Source organism: Glossina fuscipes, unplaced genomic scaffold (assembly GCF_014805625.2).
Source record: "Glossina fuscipes isolate IAEA_lab_2018 unplaced genomic scaffold, Yale_Gfus_2 1, whole genome shotgun sequence".
In the NCBI taxonomy this organism is placed as follows: Eukaryota; Metazoa; Arthropoda; class Insecta; order Diptera; family Glossinidae; genus Glossina; species Glossina fuscipes.
Genome location: NW_023998415.1, coordinates 39,507,763 through 39,528,707, shown reverse-complemented (window position 1 = coordinate 39,528,707; position 20,945 = coordinate 39,507,763). Strand labels below are relative to the sequence as shown.

The 20,945-nt window shown below is 31.7% G+C and overlaps 1 protein-coding gene across 16 annotated transcripts in view; it reads left to right on the top strand.

Annotated features, from left to right (window-relative positions):
• Nucleotides 1-20,945, top strand: part of LOC119632371 (sex determination protein fox-1) — a 373,741-nt gene that overhangs the window by 235,861 nt on the left and 116,935 nt on the right. Inside the window, exon 1 of one of the 16 annotated variants that reach the window (XM_038025251.1) lies at nt 2,922-3,020. The exons of the other annotated variants lie outside the window; for them this stretch is intronic. Within the exon in view, the coding sequence (XP_037881179.1) occupies nt 3,000-3,020 (21 nt within the window). The 5' untranslated portion in view covers nt 2,922-2,999. Of the gene's footprint in view, nt 1-2,921; nt 3,021-20,945 lie in introns of those variants that run through there. 16 annotated transcript variants of the gene reach the window in all.

Here is a 20,945-nt window from a genome sequence, read left to right as displayed (position 1 = left end):
TAAGTATCTGTTCTTGGGCAGTGGGTTTTTCGAGAAGGCAGTGCAGTGCCTCTCTTTAAGGAATGTACATAGAAATCAAAGCGTTTTTCTGGCTTTATTACGCAAAGATTCTTTCACTTAACTTATTATCCATCGCTAGAGGAAATTTCCGACACCAATCGAATTTTTTGGTGCTTTTATAAGCACGAGCGGTAATCAGAAAGATTAATCGGTGATGGTTGTGGGAGAGTGAAGCCTCCATCGAAAATTGCCGTACCAAAAAGGCTTATGAGTTTCTTATGGGTTATTATGGCCATTGCGCATTTAATGATCAGCTCGACTGCTTTGTTAATGTCATTTGCTCGTTTATCTCTGAAAAGTCGTCTTTGACGTCAATTTTGATTTGAATTGATTTCATGGTAAATTTTCTCCTTTATGAATCATTCCAATGTGATTTTAATGTTTGCAAAGCATGTAAATGCAATGTAAATTTCCCTCTCAAATGAGTCGCAAGTGTGCAAGTATTTGTAGAGTAATTATTAATAGAACTGCACTAATGTTTTGAAAATAATCTGTATTATCACTTTATATATTATCAGAATTACATTAGTCATATAAAAATTCTGCTACGAGGACTTTCGGAGAAATCAAAAATTTGCCTAAATGAGGATTGATATATTCATAGACCTTGGAGCTATTAGCAAAGTAACGGTTCGTATGTGTAGAAAAAAATTTGCATAGATGAAAACTCCAATTCAAAATGCTTACCCGATGTGCTTATGATGGATGATAAGTAGTGGGGTTCGTTTACTTATTAGCTTTTCAATAGATATAAAAATTGAAATTTTTCTTATCATCGCACAAAGACTGGCCTCCCGCATAAGATATTTATTATCTCATTTCCACTTTATTTACAAGAACAACTATAACTCAAGACTATAACGCAACATTATCAGGTCGAACCTTGGCGTGAGTTTATGCAAAACGCGTATCGTTACTATAAATTGTACGGTTAGCAAGTTTTAGCATAAAATCGAAAATTTGATAGAAGAAGAACGATTCGGAAAATTGCTAAATTGCTAAAAAAGTAAGCAGCTCTCCAGCGTGAACACATATATACTACAACCTATTTGCTAGTTTGCTGTTCGATTTTTTTTTGGAATGATTTTGCTCACACGTGTGCCACTCTTCCGTACCATTTGCTAAGCGGTATATCGTAAGTAAAATTTACTTGGCACACAAGTTCCTGACTTCTTTCGGGTGTTCACTTGTTCTTGCCCTAGGGTGATTATAGATTTCTGATAGCTTTGTGCGATGACGCGTAATGCGTCCTTTTTTTAAAAATCACATTAGTAGAACGGATTTCTTTAGAAAATGACTTTTAATTGAATTTCAAGATTAAAGCGTATAGCAACAGGATTAAAAAAAAAAAAAAAAAAAAAAAAACTATAATTATACGAGTTTATATATAAAATGCATTTTAAATTCTTGTGAAAAAGTCAGGTGATCCGTAGACAGCAAGAGATTGATAAGGTATTTGAAATGTTTTCGATTTTGATTATTATATTGATGTAGAAAATTCAAAGATAAAATATCTCTAGAATGATTTTCTCATTTTCAATCAAATATGCGTTTGTATGTGTTGTATGTGGTAGTTCTGGTGTTGGTAGCCAACATTAACCATTTTCTTGTTTTTTTTTTTTTTTTTTTTTTTTCATCAAAATATTAAATCCTTAAAATAATTTTATTAATATTGTTTTTTGCTAATTAAAAATGAATTTTGTCTATGTAAGCATTCATTACACATTCATAATTGGTTAGCATCTCCCGTTTATTTTTGGTATGTATGTATGTATGGATGTATGTATGTATGTATGTATGTATGTATGTATGTATGTGTGTGTGTATATCTTTGTATGTTAATGTGATAACACACATAATTGCTGTATATTCATAAATTGCATATTTCCATATGCCTTTGTACGTATATCTAAATGTATACATATATGTATGTATTATATATATATATATATACATATATACATATATGTATATAATAGACAAATAATTATAAAATTAAAAAACAAATAAGATAAATTGCATTGGTTAAGGTTTTCAGCATGATCAACACAAATTGAAAATATACAACAACAATAGTAATATAAAAGATTAAAACGAAAAAAAAAGATAAAAATAAAAATGAGATTGAAAATAAAAAAAATATAAAAAAAATTACGAAAATTATATTTTGCTAGTGTAACAGCTTTAGATTAATTTTCTTAATATAAACAATTGTTATTATAGTACAGCAACAACAACAACAGCAACAACAATAAAAAATATATTACAACATCATAATATATAGCATGTGGCATCTAAACTTGTTCTTAATGAATTTTGCAATAAACCGAAAATAAAAATGAATTTTTCTTTCCTTGGTGTTGGTTCAAATCAAACACATCGCTCGCTCGTTCGCTCTCTATCTCTCTTTTACAATACCCACGTTTTTTTTTTTTTTTTTTTTTTTTCGTTTTATTGTGAAAAATGTGTAAAACTAAAAATTGTACAAAAATTTATCGTAGAACAACAATCTGGCAACCAATGCGCATACATTGCAGTTTAACGGCGGCAATACTAATACAGCGAATAGTATATTAGCGTCCACCGCTGGTTCGAACACGGTATCATCGTCAACGGTTACCACAGGGTTGGGTGTTAATAATCCGGCCGTTACTGCCCAAGCTACGGTAGCATTAAATGGTACAATGGCGACCATAACAAATGGTGCTCTAACGAATGGTCTCACCTTGGATAATAATAATAAAAAGCAAATGCAATTAACAGCAATAGCAGCTGTAGCAGCACAACAGCAACAACAGTCACAACACCTGTCACAGCAACATCATCATCATATACACCATCACCATCACCAGCAACAACAGCAACAACAGCAACAACAGCAACAACAGCAGCAACAGCAACAACAGCATCAACACCAGCAGCACCAGCCAAACCATCAAATGGCGAATAACGTTAGCATAGTGAGTTGTGAAACCATGAATAAAATACAAAAAAAAAATTGAAAAACAAAAAAATATTTCACTATTTTTTAACTTTTTGACAAATATTTTGTTAAGTTTTATACCATTTTTGTGCATCTCTTTGTTCTGTTTTATAGTAAGCAAGAGTTGTTTCACCCATTTTCCAATTTTTAATTTAATGACTCACTACTCTCGTATTCGCTCACTATTGTTTTAGTTTTAGTACTAGACTCTACTCGCTAGCCCGTTCGCTTGTCTATTATAGCTAACTGTCGTGTTTTACTTTTTATTTTTGTTTTTGTTTTTTTTTTATTTTCTTCTTTTACTTTTTTTTTGTTTTTTTTTTTGTGGATTTCCGGTTACCATTTATCAATATTTATGTGTCTCAGAAATAGAACGCATTCGAATCAATGATTGATTGGCAATGCGGATAAACTTAATCCGAAGGAAAGAAATTAGAAAAAATAACCAGCAGAAGCTAATCTCCTGAAAATATTATTTCTATACACAGAAGACGCGCACGGAAAGATGACGAGTTGCTAATATCTATCTCGCTGTTGACAGAAAGCAATGCTGAAGTAATTTCTCAATTAGACGCTACAAAACATTTTCCCGGCTTATGTAAATGATGGAAGCCTGAAATCGGTCATCTTTCTAACGTTTTATAGTTACAATATATGTATCTATCAAGAATCTAATAAAATTATATAGTTTCGCCTTTTCAATTCAAATATCTTTGTACTTGTCAGTCTAGTCTTTGTCCGCCCAATTAATCTCTTTTAACCTTGCAAGGCAATCATGATAATGAATACCTTTGTCGTTCAAGAAAACACTTAACTAAACGTTCCTTTTGAGGCTTAAGAAATCCGTTTGTCTTTTCTTTTTTTTTTTTAGTGTAATGCATGACCTGTCACGGTTATGATTACTGCTACGTATGTTAACTACTCTTCGTGATTATGTGTTGTGTGAACGAAGAATGCTCGCTTTTCTAGTTTATATAGATATATGCGTGAGCATACAGTGGAAGTCTATAACTAAAAAAAAGATCTATACATGAAGTTAAAGTAAAGTCTAAAAATAGAAAATTTTTTTATGCGAATTTTCCCTTCAAACATAAGTTGAGTAAGATTGAATGATGAAAAAAATGCTATAACTAATATATTTAAATTTTAGCTACATTTTTTATATTATTTCGCCTTAAATAAAATCCATAATGAAGTCAAAATTCCCTGAATAAATAGAATGGTTGGCCATATAAACATAGCAAATTTTGCTTAGGTTTGATTGAACGTAAAAGGACCCATTCTATGGCTCCTTGTTTTTCCCCCTCAGTACAGTGTTCATAATCTCGGTAAAATTAATTACTGGTGACTAGGAGACATAACAAAAATTTTAAATTGCGTTTATAAAATTCATTGTATACTCTTTAAGCGATTGAGGAAGCGTTTCTGAATCGAGCCATGTTATAGGAGGTGAATCTATTTTTAGTTTTTGTGAATGTTACAAACATCCGCATACACCTAATATACCCCTGCATCACATTACTTGTAAGGGAGGAGAGAAGAAAGATGAAAGGGAAACCAAAAAAATTTATATTTCATCCACATTACCTGGTTCAAGTGCAACAGAATGCAGCCATTTTATGTAAATGTACCACAATCCGTATAAATCTCGTGAAATACATAAATTTATAATTTATTTACAAATAGCGAAACGGAATATATTTTAATGCTTGCAATGATTAATATTGCATTGCAAGCAATTATTGTTCGGTTCGCGCATTAATAGCCAGCAACGATAATAAGTGAATGCAATAGGTTTGAGGAAAAGTTCCGCTGTTACTTTTGCCATTGTTTTTCAGTTAAACAGTTAAACAGAAAATAGTCCTCAGCGAACCCGTATTAAGTATCCGAACGCCGTAAATACCGTAATCAATTTTGCTATGTCCAAGACTCTGTTTGTCCTAAAAAATGCAACTGTTTTTTAAATAAATTCCAATAAAATACTTAGAACTGGCTGCGAACCCTCTAAATCGGTCTCTGAATCCCTTTTGAAGACGACCGAATTTTCAATAAATTAATATGATAAACACGTACAGCAACTTTAAATTTCCTGATTACATTCATATTAAGCTGAATACATCTGGAGCGATATATCCTCGCGGTGTACTGTATTCATTGCTTATATGTGAATTTTTGTTTTTCTACAAACTGCTGCTGCTGCCGCCTGGCCCATAATTCGCAATAATGATTTTTCAGACAATTTACTTCAATAACATTTTATTGCTTCTTTCATTAATATAAGATTTCCATTGAAACAACATGAAACAAGTAAAAATATTGTAATAGGCCACGGCCCGCCACCAATTAGTCTAGATCACCCAACAGTTTTAAAATCAGACGTTATATGGGTAGTGATCGAAAAAGCGATCCGAATCGAACCTTTTCTCATAGCTTTTGTTCTTGGGCAAAAACACTTAAGTACACCAAAAATTGGCGGTAGGCCGAGCAAAAGAAAACAAGACAAACGGTCGGATGGGAGAACCTGGATCGACTCAGAAGGCGATTCTGAAGAGATCGGCGAATCGGTCTTTAGTTGCACTTAATATATCCTCGTTCCACAAGTCCGGAATATAGCAAAACTCGCTAAGAAAATGACGTGCAACGTCCTATCCTCCCCGCTGCAATCAGCGAACATTATTTCTTGCAATAAAGGCGAGTTTCAAATCATTGTTTGTTCAAGTTGTGCTTAAATCCCTTTGGACGACGATACGTAAATGTGGCTTCTTCTGGGAATATCCGCAAAAGTTATTTTCAAAACGGGATCCGAAACTTCCCTGAAAGATGGAAAAAAGTAATAGCCAACGATGAATAGCACTGTTATTACTGTTCATTGATTTAATTCTCAAGTAAATGCAATTTTTGAACATACGAAATCGGACCGAACTAATGTGTACTCCCAATATATCCATATCACTGTACCGACACGTATTTGATTGGCAACAGTTCAGTTGACAATTTTCGGTCAAAAAAGTTTAGTATTCCTATTAAATTATTAAAATTCCTTGAAAATGCCATTAAGCGCTTCAAACAAAATTCATTTTTGTTGAAATAATCACATCCATGACGAATCTTTTTTATTTCAATACAAACTATATGTGTATTGTGTAGTGAATATGAAACAGCAAATTGCTTATACTATTTTTTCTTCATACGGTATGGCGTAGAGCGTATGCATCGAAGCTTTCGATCCTACTTCCCTTTCTTTACTTCGGCGCTACTTGGTTCGATTGTAAGACCCAGGATATATGATCCAGTTTTCAGAACATCGGCTTATTAGTCTCTGTCCACAGCCGTCATAAGTCTCAAAAGGCAAGTCAGTAGTACGTTGTTATAAACAATTTAAGTCAATTGCCTGCAATGGTGATCTGACATCTGTTGCGACTTAGATCTAATGCTATCAACAGACTATAAATCAGATTATTCTAATTTTTAACAATACCAACTGCATGCAAGATAGTCCAGCTGTTTATGCCATTAAAAGATAATGCGTTGTTTTTGTAAACGACCTTCATCATCATTTTTTATATCAAAATATTCCAGGATTTCAGATTTAAGTCTCTCTATCTACTTGATGAAGCTTTGATTTCGTTAGGTAATTCAATACTTGATTTTTTTTTTTTTTTTTTTTTTTTTTTTTTTTTTTTCTGTTTATGCACTTGTAATCGAACATTAATTTTCCATCTCAAGTTTCAACGATTTTCAGGATTTGAAAAAAAGACAGACAGATTGAAAATTGTAATCAAAGTTGATCCAGAGTTTTTTCTTTTTTTTTTTCAATTTGCATTTCTTGTTTGTATTAAAAAAAAAAAATAATAACAAAACAAATGAATAATATTATATACGTATGCATGGCAGTTATACAAAGCATCTTTAAATGAAATATGGTTGGATATGTTCCCTCACGGCCAATATGTGCATATTGATAGTTGTTTGTATATATATATATATATATATATATACATACATACATATATACATGCATACATACATACATACATAAATACATACATGGTTACACACTCATGCATTAGATACATCCATCTATATAATGTATTCATACATTTATAAATAAGTTTCCATTAACAACATACTTTCATATTATTATTTAATATTTAATTTCAATTTCAAATCGATACATTTGTTGTTGGTTTAACATTTTGCAGAAAAACAAAAATTATTTGTAATATATTCATAATTGACTTAAAATGCCGACAGCATATTTTTTTTTTTTTTTTTTTTTTTTCAATACAGTTTTTTTTTTTTTTTTTTCAAACATATTGAAAACTATAGATTTTAATTTATAAAAAGATGTTTGCAAAACCAAAACTATTAGCAAAAAAAGGGACAGAAAGCATACAAAATGCCAACAAAATCTTGCATCGCAGTCGCGGTCTGTGATTTGTTCATTATCATATTCAATAATTCATATGCAGATATATTATTTATTTATCAATAAATTTTCCAATTCAAATACTTGATAAGGGAAAGGCTACCTACCTACCTACGTACTACTCTTAAAGGAAATGAAAACTTTTCATGCACTCGATGCTTTTTCTGCTCAGCAGGAAAACAAACGCAATGACATGTACCCAGTGTACGAGTGTAAAATGTTAATTTGAGAAACAGATGGCACGCCAATGCTTTGTGTAGCCTAAAGAGTTGATGTACATTGGATCTAATCGCGTTTTCTTCTTTTTCCCCGAAGCCTTAATTGATCACATATCCACGGGATAAACGCGAAACAGCTGAATAGCTGAATGGCTGAATGGCTTATTTTCAAAATATCACAAAGAGTTTTATGATCAGAAATGCTAAGCTTTTTCACAAGTTAAAGTCAAAATATAAGGTAGACAAGAGATCAAAGTGCCGAAAGGGGCTTAAATAAGAAGAAAGAAAATTAGAAGGAAACGGACATCGTGAAAAGCTTTCCTTCTATATATAGTACACAAAAACTGCTACTTCACTAATACCAGTGAGCGTGTAACAAAACATTTGTTTTTTTTCTATCTCTTTCGCGAATGGTACGGTCAGTCCCAAGGCTTCTCTAATATTTCGACACCTTGTCTTATAGAAAGATCCGTCAATGATTTTGAAATACACTCCAGTTTTCACTATCATCTCATCATTGGTTTAAAATCTTTTTCACTGGAGCGAAAATAATAGTTTCGGGGGACCAGTTCACGCGGAAGTGGAGGATGAATGCGATATCTATGTACTCATGAAGCTTTCTTATGACCATATTATGCCCATTCCACATATTCGCAATGTCAGCTAGAGTTTTTTAATTCAATTTTCGATTATCAGAAATGATTTTTAGGTTTTTTTCCGAGGTTTTCCGTATAACTAGTTCGTTTAGGCTTAAACTGAAATCGGCATCATCGATATCCAAACGAAACGACATCGTTTACAAGTTAACAAGCCACCAAAAAATTGCTGTTTAGAATAAAGAAGAGTTGCCATATTAATATAAAATCGATAAATTTTTGATCAAATTCAATTTATTACCTATGGTCTCTAATTCACTATTATTATCTAAGGTCTCTTGCCACTTATCGGGTAACTTGTAAATGCCTTCACGGTTGAAACTGCATGATTTAGGCTCATGTTCGTCCATTTTCAAATTTGCGGTAAAAATAATTGCGTTAATCTGCACCGGTGCCGTTCAGAAGGAGAGGATTGCAACAGGTGCTCCCATTCCAAGTTAAGGACCACTTCCCAGGTTGCTTATACTACTGACCGACGAACGTAGACGAATTTCATTGTTTTCATGACAAATATTTATTGCCCAAAATCTCGTAAAAGATTTTCTAATCGTTTCCTAGTTAACTACATTCTCACTCCAACCCAACTTTTCCCATAGTTAGTCAATTTAAAACGGATAACAAATGCGGTACTGTACACGATATCCAGCTCTTTACACTTTGATAAACACTAAACGACAGCTTGTTAACAACTTAAACTTATTCTGTACAAGCGCCAATGTTTAAGTTGCTTATAACTAAAATTTCGGTAAAAATGAACGCATCATATGCGCTTCAATTTATAGAATTTATTTGCACATCTGCAAAATGCTGAGTTGAAACGATATTTGTTCTCCATCAAAAAGCAATGGTTAAGCGGGAAACGAGATTTGAATTTTTCAATTGTTTTGAAAATAAGAAACGAAAAGCAGTGCAAGTACTACACCAGTCGTAGATAAACGAATCGATATGACATGAAATTTTGGTTGACATCGTTTGAGGATTAGAGACAACATTTATGAGAATAATTGATTGGTGTTTTAACATAAGTTAAATTTCGCCTCAACTGATGTAAGGAACAAATACAGACAGATATGAAAACATTCCCGATTGGCTGCGTATTAACGGCAATTTGCTTCAGATGATGAAAATCTAAAGATCGTTTATTTTTTAACTTTTTTGGAAACGTATGCATCGAGAAGTTCGTATGTCTTCTTAAAGGGACGGAAAAACTAACAGAAAGCAAGGAAAGCTTCATATAAGAGAAGTGTGCATAGATTAATTTGTATAATTTTGATATGAATGTTTAGATAAACCTGAGTAATGGACATAAAGCAAAAATTGGCGAAATTATTTGCACCCTACAACACATGTGGTACGAGGGCATATAAACTTTGTGCGGATATATATACAACGGCCTGAAGGATTTAAGAAAAACTCACCTTTTATTATACCGTCCGCTTGAGAATATGATTCTAAACTTGTCCGTCTGTCTGCTCATGTACTCTTGAGCGCTTTGGTCCAAAAACGAACCGTAATAAAAATAGTTTGGGCCGGACCACCTTTTGAACCACAATCTCATATAACGCCCTATTTCGACAAGTCGTTACATGAGTAAATGTATTAAGCGAAATGATGTACAGTACAGCATTCGGTGGTCGGCCGTGGTCTATTGTACTGTTTAAAAAAGTTGGTAAATTTGAAGAAGTTTTTTCATCAGTTGGCAATGGGGAGCTTATTGAAATGCTTGAAAGCACCTGACCCACTTCATTGACTCCTCTTTGTTACCAAAATTTATGTTCTTCTTCTTTGCTAGAGAGAACAACTTGGATAGAACTAAAACATATAAAGCCCATAGTCCTGCAATAGTCCTGCAAGATGAAAAGGAAGTTTCTTATATAAAACAACTTTGGGGTTTTTCGTTTTGTCGATAAATATATTTGAAGAGTTGAGAAGGGTTCCTCTAAAATGTCAATTTTTTTCTATTTAGGCACAAAGGATTCATTTCTTTAAAGAAAAAAAAAAAAAAAAAAAAACTGCTTACTTTAATGCGACTTATAAAATATATTGCCTATTGTTAGGCTTAAAATAAATTATGTTATTTAAAAAATATTAAAATTTTCCGTAATCCTCTCTTAGGCGTATATAGAAAGCATTATTAACAAGAAATAAAAAAAAAAAAAAAACTCACAAATTTTCTATAAAAGTTCGAACTTAAACAAAAAAATATATAGAATGGTTAAAATATTTTTCCTAAGTTTGATTTTATCTTTATGCAGAGCAAAACGTAAGTGCCTAAAACAAATCTTGGATAGTTTACGTTGGAGACAGTTCTTTCCACTTGTTATGCTTAGTTCAAGCATGAATAGTAAGAGAAAAGTCAAAGCAAAAATTTTTTTATTACAGAATAGTTATCATAAACTAGCTTACAACACGTGAAGAAAAATGAAATTTAAGTTATTTTATTGTTATTTCTTATGGTAAGAGTTTTAATAAACTAAACCTCATTCTATATTTACTTATACGCACACAAATGGAAAACCACACAAAAGTAAGAGCTAAGCAAGTATTTGCAAACTTGCATATAGTATACGCTCTGCAGTGTATACTAATAATACTTATATGAAACCACACTTTCTTATGTAATCAGTTATCTTTTGTTTGTGAAAATTTTATATATACATGAATGCGTGAGTGTATGCATGTGTGTGTGTGTGTGTGTTTGTGCGCGTGTACGTGTGTTTATTTCAAATAGCTAAATAAAATGCGTTTTTACAAACACATACGAAGTGAGAAAAGTAAACATGTTGCCATTGTTAAATTGTCGGCAACAGTAACAACAACAATAATAACTATAATGCAAATATATGCTATATATATGTATGTATACACTGGGTTATGCAAAAAAATTTAACAGTGAAGCTGCTTTCTTCTCTTTTGTCCCTTCCATACATCATTTACAGTTTTTATTACCATATTATTCTTGTTATTATTTTAGTCTTTCTTGGTGTTAAGACCGTAAGTATACAAAAGTTTGCTTATATGTATGCGTTGATAAGCATCCTTAACCACAATACTTGTGGATGCATGAGAGTCCTACGCATATATTTACATTCAGAAATATAAGTATATGTCTGACTGTTTCTATGTTTTTGTATTTAGAGATACACCTCCATGTTTTATCTACTCTAATGCCGTTTTATTTTTCATTTCTTTGGTTTCCTATTTGCTTTTTATTTCGTTCTTTTTACTTTCTAATGTAGTTTTTGTTTTGTCACTTAAGTTTGTTTTAACACAAACGTACATTCGTACGTGCAAATAACATTAGCAGCCCCTTTCATCTCTCTCTCTCTCTCTCTCTCTCTCTCTCTCTCTCTCTCTCTCTTTTCTTTTTTTTTTTTCTCTCTCCTTCGGTCATTAGAATTATTTACTTAAATCTAATAATACCAAAAAGGAACATGATCTTCTTATGTGGTCGTAGGTATGCTAGTATATATGTCGACATGACTATGTTGTGCATAACTTTGTGCCTGTGTATCTGCTAACATACATTTCATTTGTTTGTTTTGTTAAAAATTCTCATTTTAAATGTTAAACCTTTAAGAGCATCACGATGTTCTCTCCCAATTTTCTTTCCTAGGTCCCGTATATGTTTTACTTAAAGTTTCATAGTATTAGGTTGCTCATATGTACGTGTATGTACGTGTAAGTACGAGTATGTGGGCGCGCGTGTTTATATATATTGCGTATGTGTTTCTACGCGTATGTGTATGTATAAATAAATATATGCTAAAACAACTTGTCTTATTACATTTGTTCGTGCTTGTGGATTTTTTGACAATTTCTTCGCCTATTTTTAAATCTTCCCCCCACGGACAGTTAGGGATATTATGCAAAGTTTTGAGCCGATTCACTTATTCCCATATACGCGTGTCTACCCATTGAACGAGAAACGACGAATTTAGTGTGTATACCTTTAGGCGATAGCGTGAGATCGAATTGAAAAAAGAGCATATTCCGCTCCCAAGTAGTGATAAATTAAAAACTGCAAATTAAAGGCGCATAGCAATTATTGATCGAAAACTCGATTCAAATATAAGTCCGCAAGACATTAAAAATTCTTTTAATTGAACGGAAAGGCTAAGAGTTACACATATTTAAAGGTGCGTTGCTAGAAATATGGTTGCAAAAGGATTAAGCAATTAATCAAACCTCTCTTCTTATCGGGTTCAAACTTTGAAAACATTTTAAAAGAATATAGTACAGATATAAATAAATAAAATGAAAATGCAATGCATTATCTTGAAGATTCTTCACTCTTAACACACTTAAATCGAAAAAGGTCAATCAATTCAATTGAAATTTCGAATTAGAGAAAGTTTTGCACGAATTAATTAGTACGAGTAATAATTACTTGTAATATTCCTCTCGTTATATTTTCTCAAAAAGAAGGCAATAATTGTTTTAACAATAAATTAACAAACGCGTTGAACAGTGCTTTTGTTTTATTTAAACGAAAGGAGCCCCTAAAAATAGGCGACGTATTTGTACGATTGCAAATGTTTTCTTTACAATTTCTCTCACATATGTTAAGAAACCTATGGTCGTGAGTTCGAATCTCAGGTGCAGTAAAGTTTTTAATAAAGCCTTAGATAGCCCTAGATGCTAGTGTTTTAAGACATAAGTCTTAAAATTTATTTCTCTAGCCAAATTAACAAGAAAGCTCTATATCTGCCTTAGGCAAGAGTTTGTGATATTAACCAACAAAAAAATAATTATATACAAGAGAGAAATTATACTCGACTGCGAAATAACTTTTCTATGCTAACAAATGGCTTATGCTCATAGAGGAAAGCACTCTTTTTTTCTGTAAAATTATCATTACCATCACATATGTATATATCTATGTCTAAGTTATTGCGCACTAATAACACCCGCATAGTATTATATTCGATATCATATTTTCAGATGTCCCTTCCGAATGCTGCTATGTATTAAAAGAATATTCATTAATGATCTGCTGTAAGGAACCATATCAGGCAAATTAAATATTTTAATAGTATTGACGCAAACTTGAAGTGTGTTGGAGTCGTCCTTTCCATTAGTATATATATATATCGCTATGAGGTGGTGGGTGGTCCCAACTAAAATATAAATTTCTTATCTGTTTTGTTATTTTGTTATATTTCTTAAGTTTTTGCTTGATATTTACCAAGCGGTGGCTTCGTCGTCCAATAAGTACACAATCAAAGTCCATAAATATATGATTTTTGAATCCAGAGTAGTTTTAGTTATCAACAATAAGAAGTTCTTTGATTCAAAGAGATAATGTATTATCTTTGTTAATATTGCTTGCCTTTGTACTCAGTGAAAATTAGGTTTACCTTGAGGGCGCTAAATAAATATTGCACTACAACAAAATGTAGTGATCTTCTAACCGCTCTTACATTTATTGACTAACTTCCCCTCAAAATTCTCTATACGTTCAGTAGGAAGTGTCTTTGAATTTTGGCGGGAGTTTTAGTAAAGGAGTGTCGTGCGAGTCGTGATTTCTATGAAACGATATCGGATAATAGCTAGGTCCATATAAACAATGGGATGACGTGTATATCATTTATTTGCATAAATGCAAAACGATGAAAAGGCGATTCTACACGAATATATGTACGTAAATTCACTTACGTACCATAAAGATTCTCATTTTGTTTACTTATGATGTCATAGGAAGTATTTCCCCCACCCCATCCAATAAAGTAAGTTTAACTACGAAATATTTTGAAATCTAAGGAACGCCTGAAGAGGTAATTATGATTTAATAATTTTGTTTTTATTTCGTTTTATTTAGGTTTACTTTTAATTAAACCTACTTTGTGTGCTTTCAGGCATTTAAATAATTTATAATACGTACACTAAATTAAATTCTATTGTTTTAAATGAATTGAATTGTAACTAAAAAGGCTTTTTCTTTTTTTTTTTTTTTTTTGTGTTTTCACTAATAGACAATAGCAAAACAGAAAGATGGAAGAAGAGTAAAATAAATAAAATAAATTTTAATTGTTTTGTGTTCACGTTCATGTACGATACATTTTCAAAAAAAAAAAATAAATAAATAAAGGATAAATAATTGAAATAAAAGAAAGAGATAAACAATGTACTTGCAATTTATACAAATTTGTATTCAAATTAATAAATCCATAAAATAAAATGCATATTATGTCATCTGTGCGGAACACTTGAACGCTGTAAGCAGCACCATCTTGCCGGGAAAGGTCGCAAAGACTTACACTCGATTTGCTGCAACTCGCTGATATTCATTAAATAGAAATTTTAAGAAAGCGCAAAGCACTTTATTTATTGTGTGTGTAGTGTGTGTGTGTGTGCGTGTGTGATCAGACTATTTGTTATTGTCTTTAAAATTACAGTTATTTCCTTGCAATATGAATGATTCTTGATCAACGAATTTATCTACCAACTCTTGTAGCTATAACTGATATGTAAATTATGAATTATAGTTACCGTATATGGTGGGCGGGTGACGAACTTTTAATCAATTATTTTGAAATCTAAAATCAACTTTCTAGTAAGTAACTTTCAAGTTTTCCATTACTTCTCAACTCGTATAGAAATACCGGGCTCGTGAAGTAAAATATGATTCGAGATACCTCCCCGCATTCTTTAAAGAAAGCAATATTCCGTGAGCACGAGCGATACGATAAAACTTTCCATTACAATATTCGGCGTGATTTCGCTCTATAGGGCTGAGCATTGTCAATTTGCAAAGATGTCCTACTTTTTTTTCGATATTTGTGAATACAATTCGTCTTCTGACAATACAACTACCAATACAAACCCCGCAGTAACTGTTTCTCTAGGTTGCAACCATTTAAAGTGAATTAGGATTTGATTTGCACGAAGGTATTGCTTGGAACGCTTTATGCTGTTCTGGAGAATCCATTTTTCATCTCTGTTAACGATTTTGCTCAGAAATGGATCTCTACGACATCTCGATGGCCCTGAAGTGCAAATTCGCAAGTCGATGAACATTATTATTATCCTTGTCGCAGATGATTCATACGCTACCCATATTCGTTATCTTTCTAATTTCTTGTAAGTAACTTTGTATAGCTGATGATGTGGACACAAGGCTCCTCGAAAATTCGTGTAACTCGTTCAATTGGTCGTTCATTGCAAAGCTTGTCATACAGAATGATATCACATTTCGCAAATCTTCCGAAACACCCTTTGACGTTGACATTTGTTACCGTTCTATGCACCTACCAATGAATATTGCAAATTTTCTTCGTCGTTGCCGTTGTATTAAGTTCCGCACAGAGATCGTTGTAAAACAAAAAAGTATGTATAAATATATGCTTTTTATAGACTGTTTAAAACACAGGTTGTAAGAGGAATATGTGCTTCCTCCTCGATGACAATCGATGCAGAACTAAAGACAAAGCAAATTCTTTGCAAGTAATTGAATACTTATGGGTACCCCTAACAATTCAATTTTTACGATCGTGAAAATTCCAACTATAGACGGACAGACAGACGAACATGACTAAAGGAAATCAATATCGTACTATATTAGATAGATATAGAGGGAAAGTTGGAAGGAAATTGACTATCTGTCGACGGTGATTGTAAATCAAAAGACATTTGATATAAACAGATAGGACAGTGAAACAGAAATAAGTTAAATATTTTTCATTTTAAACCAGTTAACTGTGTATGGGTCCATCCGTCCATCCGTCCATCTATCTCGAATTTCCACAATAAAAAAAAAGGTATTTTTGTGATTCCGTCATGTAGTTTCATTACAACCTACGCTGTCTTTGACGTGTATACGAATAAATCGCTTTCGCTTAACTTAATCAATTGAAAACTAAATTAAACTCGAAAATATTCACTTTAAATATTTCTGCTCTATATTTGATTTCTTTTTTTATTTTATATCACACTTTTTTATAAAGTTTAAAAGTTTTAATTCGTTTTTAATCTATATGCTAATATTTACTCAGGCAACAGGAAATTGGATTTCTTTTACTTGTTCATAATTTAAGTTTACCTTGTTCGGTATTTCTAACCCAATTTTTTTTTTGTTTTTTCGCGCAACCTTTTTATACATTTCTCCGCCAGTAATTTGAAGTTTTTAATTCTTTTGTTTGTTTGTGTTTGCGTTAAAATAAACTTCGTTAACAACTTTATTATTGTTTATGTTTGTCTTATGCATTCACAATTGGAGAGGCATACTGAACTTGTTATTTTCTTTGCGATGGTCAGTAGCATTTATCAATATCATCCGGAAATTAGACACAGATGTAATTGTCCCGAATCCAAAGTATGCTTAATTAAATTGCATTAATTTATATTAGAGTTTTTGAAACGAAAATAATAAAGTTAAATTATTTATTTTTAAAATCTTCCATATATATATATTACTAATCGCGTTACCCTACAGTAGGGCCAAAATATAAATGTGTGATCGCTCATCATAAATTTCATTAATCCGCTAATGAAAAAAAAATTAATTTTATTTTTATTAAGCTGTAAAGCGGATCGCAGATATCGATTTGAAGTCTAAAAGGAATTTGTTTGTTTATTCTATAATTTTTTCCTTTGCTGCTCCAGTTTGCTGTGAGAGGAAGTAATGAAGACTTAAATGCTTATTCAAAACTAAGAGTATTTAAAATTCACCTAAAGGCAAATATTCATTTATTTTGTTTTTACTTATTTTACACTTAACTCTCTCAACGAGTGCAGCAGCAAGTTGAGTAAAAGTACAAAGAAAAATGTAAGAACAAAAATGATAACTACTTGTTTCGGCTATTGTGTACGTGTTCGTCCTGTTTCTCATTTTTTTTTTTTTTTTTTTTTTTTTGTTTTTACTTCTCTTTTTTTATCTTTAGTTATATGCAAATTCACGAAAAACTCTATGCTTTGTATCTGCGTTTTCTATGACCGTTCCTTGCCCTTTCTATTTGTTTGCAATTAGTATTTTTTTTTTTTTTTTTTTTTTGAATCCCTCAAGAAATGTAAACATCTACAGCTTTCTGGGTTGTTGTTCCTTAAGGAAATGAATAATCGTTTACTTTCTTTCCTTTTCTACTAACATTGTAGTAAATTAAGGATTAATTTAACCATTACCTAGACAAAGGCAATACAATATTTGTTAATTTTTACATACTTGCTACAAGAGTGATCAATAATAGCAAACATTAATGGATAGACAACTTTTTAAACATGATTAGAATCTATTTTTCCAACCAATTTCCAATAATCGCATTTTAGTTCGATAAAGCGAGACTAACGATTCTCCATACTTTTCAGCTTCTTGTCAAGTTCCACATTCGGCGGAATGTAGGCTACCACTCAGATAAGAGACACATGAAAAATTATTTTTGGGTAAAAACGTTGTAGTTGTGAACGTAATTCCAGCCTAAATCTGCACAATTTTGGCTGTACACGCATGACTTGGCGCATTATCCTCATGTTAGGAAGAAGTTTTGCTTCTTCAAATTCCTCTGTTTTTTTTATCAATTTTCTTTCATTGAATCGGCGCAGTCATGTATCGAAATAACGAGTCACTGTTATCGTTCTATCATTTTGCGTTTGTATCTGCTAAGGAAATGTCCATGATCTCGGGTATGTAGTAGTAAAGCCATGTATCATCTATAAAGATTTAAAGCAACTCATATAAATTAGACGTGAAGAACATCTCGAAATTCTTAACTGAACGCTGATCGGTAACGAATGCATTTTGAGAAACATTTTTCATTCGATTTGAGATATTTGCGGCTCTAACTACCTTCGTTCCGTTTTACATTCCGTTCGCGATGGATATTTTTCGATCATTTCTAAAATTGCACAGACACACCGCACGCACCGAACTTATCACCAATATTCATAACGTATGGATGCGCGAACGCATTTAAATGCCACCAGCGATCCAGCAGCAACTCTCTAATATTTATTGAGTTCTTCTTGCACTTGTTTTGTTTGGCGCAATATTTAATCTTCAAAATCTCACTACTTTCCATAGTCAGAGATGTTTCTGCTTTTTGCGCTTGTCAAGCAATTATTATTTTGTAAAATACCATCTAACGGGATAGATGATCGTCTGAATGTGTGCTCTATCGATTTTATATGAAAACAATTGTTCTATCTGTGGCTCCTTCTGGCATTGATGTCGATATACCCAACTTGTATATTTAATTTGTTATCTTTAACCTTTCAAAAATTCCTTCATCATCATTAGCTTTAGAAAATTTTTTTTTATTAAAACTAAGCTACAATTAAAAATTTTATTTTGCTAAAAAACTGTTTTCAAAATTGACATTTATTTATTATTTAAATTTTTTACAAAAAGTATGCTTCTCTATTAAGTATATATATATATATATATATATATATATATATACAAACTTGACTTTTTCTCTCTTTTTTAAATTGATAATAATTGGCATACGTATACAATTATTTTTGTCATAAAATAAGAGCCAGCATTGCATTTGCCCTTTTCACTGTATTGAAAGATTATGTTTTAAGCATGTAAACAGCCGTCACTTTTATAGCGCGGTTAATTCCTATCCTGCTTTGTTTTACGAAATTCCTCGTTTAATTACTTAAACTAAGATATCCTATAGAAGCATATATAGAACTTAAAATGTAAAAATATAAGATTTATCAATCAAGTCAAAGTTTACCGTATTGTATGGAAACGCAAGTCTTGAAGATGTCGAATTTTACATCTTTTTGATGGAATTTTTTTTTACGAAATTTCGTTCGAAATATAAATGTGAATACATTTATTTATCCGCAAAAATATATATATGTAGCCAAGTAGGTAGGAATAGCGACTACCTAGTCGTGAAGTGCGAGTTCACAAATTTGAGGGCAGCTTAGTTGTGTATTACCGATTGGGCACAAATAGGGGACATCTCCTAATCGATCAGCCATATAACAAAAAAAAAAAAAAAAACTTTATAATATATGTATATAAAGAAAGTATTCAAAAAATAATAATGACAATCATAAAATTAATTTGCTTTAACTAATGCGTTTTCGTTTTGTTTTTGTTGTGATTCACTTCACTTTGCGAAACTCCTTCGCAAGTAATTTCTCTCCGGCATCACAGAAGTTATCTGAGGGAGTTGCACACCTATTCTGTGCTCTCTTGCAACCAAATTTTTCAAGTACCGCGCTATCCGAGGGTTGCCTGTATACATACTATGCACGTATACAAATTGCTTTCTATAAAACTGTATATGGCTGCATAGAGAGGAGAGAAAAAAAATTTATTGCTTCCACAAAATGTGAACTTCTGGGAAAATAGGGAAATAATTTGACAAGGAGTATCTTTCTGGGTGTGTGTGTGTGTGTGTGTGTATGTGTGTTTATTTGTAGGTAAAAATGTTTAAAATGTCTGTATGATAATTTAAAAAATTCATTATATATTTTTATTCATATTTACGGTCTCATACGTAACTGGACTTGTTGTTCGGATATAATTATGAGAAGCAAAAAAAAAATAAATAAATAAATATTTGCAAACAAAGCAAAATTAATGTTCAATTAAATAAATTAAATAAAAAATTGAGTCAAATATCATAAAGTATTTTATAATATTATTTTAGAAATTTTCTTTCACATTACAATTATTATAAATAATTCGACGACCCTACAGCCTTTATATATGATTATGAATATGATAATGTCGTCACAGTATCTCACATAATCAATAATATGTGATTGATTGATTCTAGCTTAACGTGAAATTCTCAGCTGTGTACAGATCTTTGTTTAGTTGGATTCTTTTCATAGCAATAGCTCTCACATACGTTACGTCATACAGATTTTTAAATTTCAGAATTCAATTAATCAATGCTTTAGGCATGACTCCGTCTTAGTCACATGCTTGGTAACGTGTCAATGAAACCTTTCACTCAAAATGTCATTCGCATAATTAAACCTTAAGTCAGACGCCTCCAACTTGAAGTGTAACTGGCAGGCTAGTCCGTTAAGCTAGCACACGTTAGATCACAACTCTCTCAACACACGAAAATGTAACATTAGGCAATCAGTCTCCGATATCTGATTATAGATATTTCAAAGCTGCAAAATATTAGCGCAGCTTAGATGTGCACTACACTTTTATTTCATATCAAGAAGTCATCATTTTAAATGCTCAGCATTTTTAACGCATATACGTTGAATAAGTTGCAATAAAATGACTTTAGATAGATATTTTGTTAATTAAAAATCATATGTTTTGTTAATTAAAAATCATATGTCTATAATTATTTTAGTTTTTTCAAAAGTCGCCTAATTATCGGTAGTATACAGAGTGTGTGGGACAGAACGCAGCTAGCTTTAAATGTGTGAACTTAATTAAAAATATGTACGCGAATATTCATTTCTTTCATCGCAAGTTTTTACTTTATCCACCCTAACGAACGCTCGGACTGACAAATGTTAATAATGGTCGCTACTCCAAAATAAAAATAAATTCAATATAATTAAAAGGAGTGAAATGTGAAAATTGTCTCTAAATTCACAATAATTTTCAACATTTTTCGCATTTTTTTTTTTTTTTTTTTTTTTTTTTTTTTTTTTTTTAAAAAAAA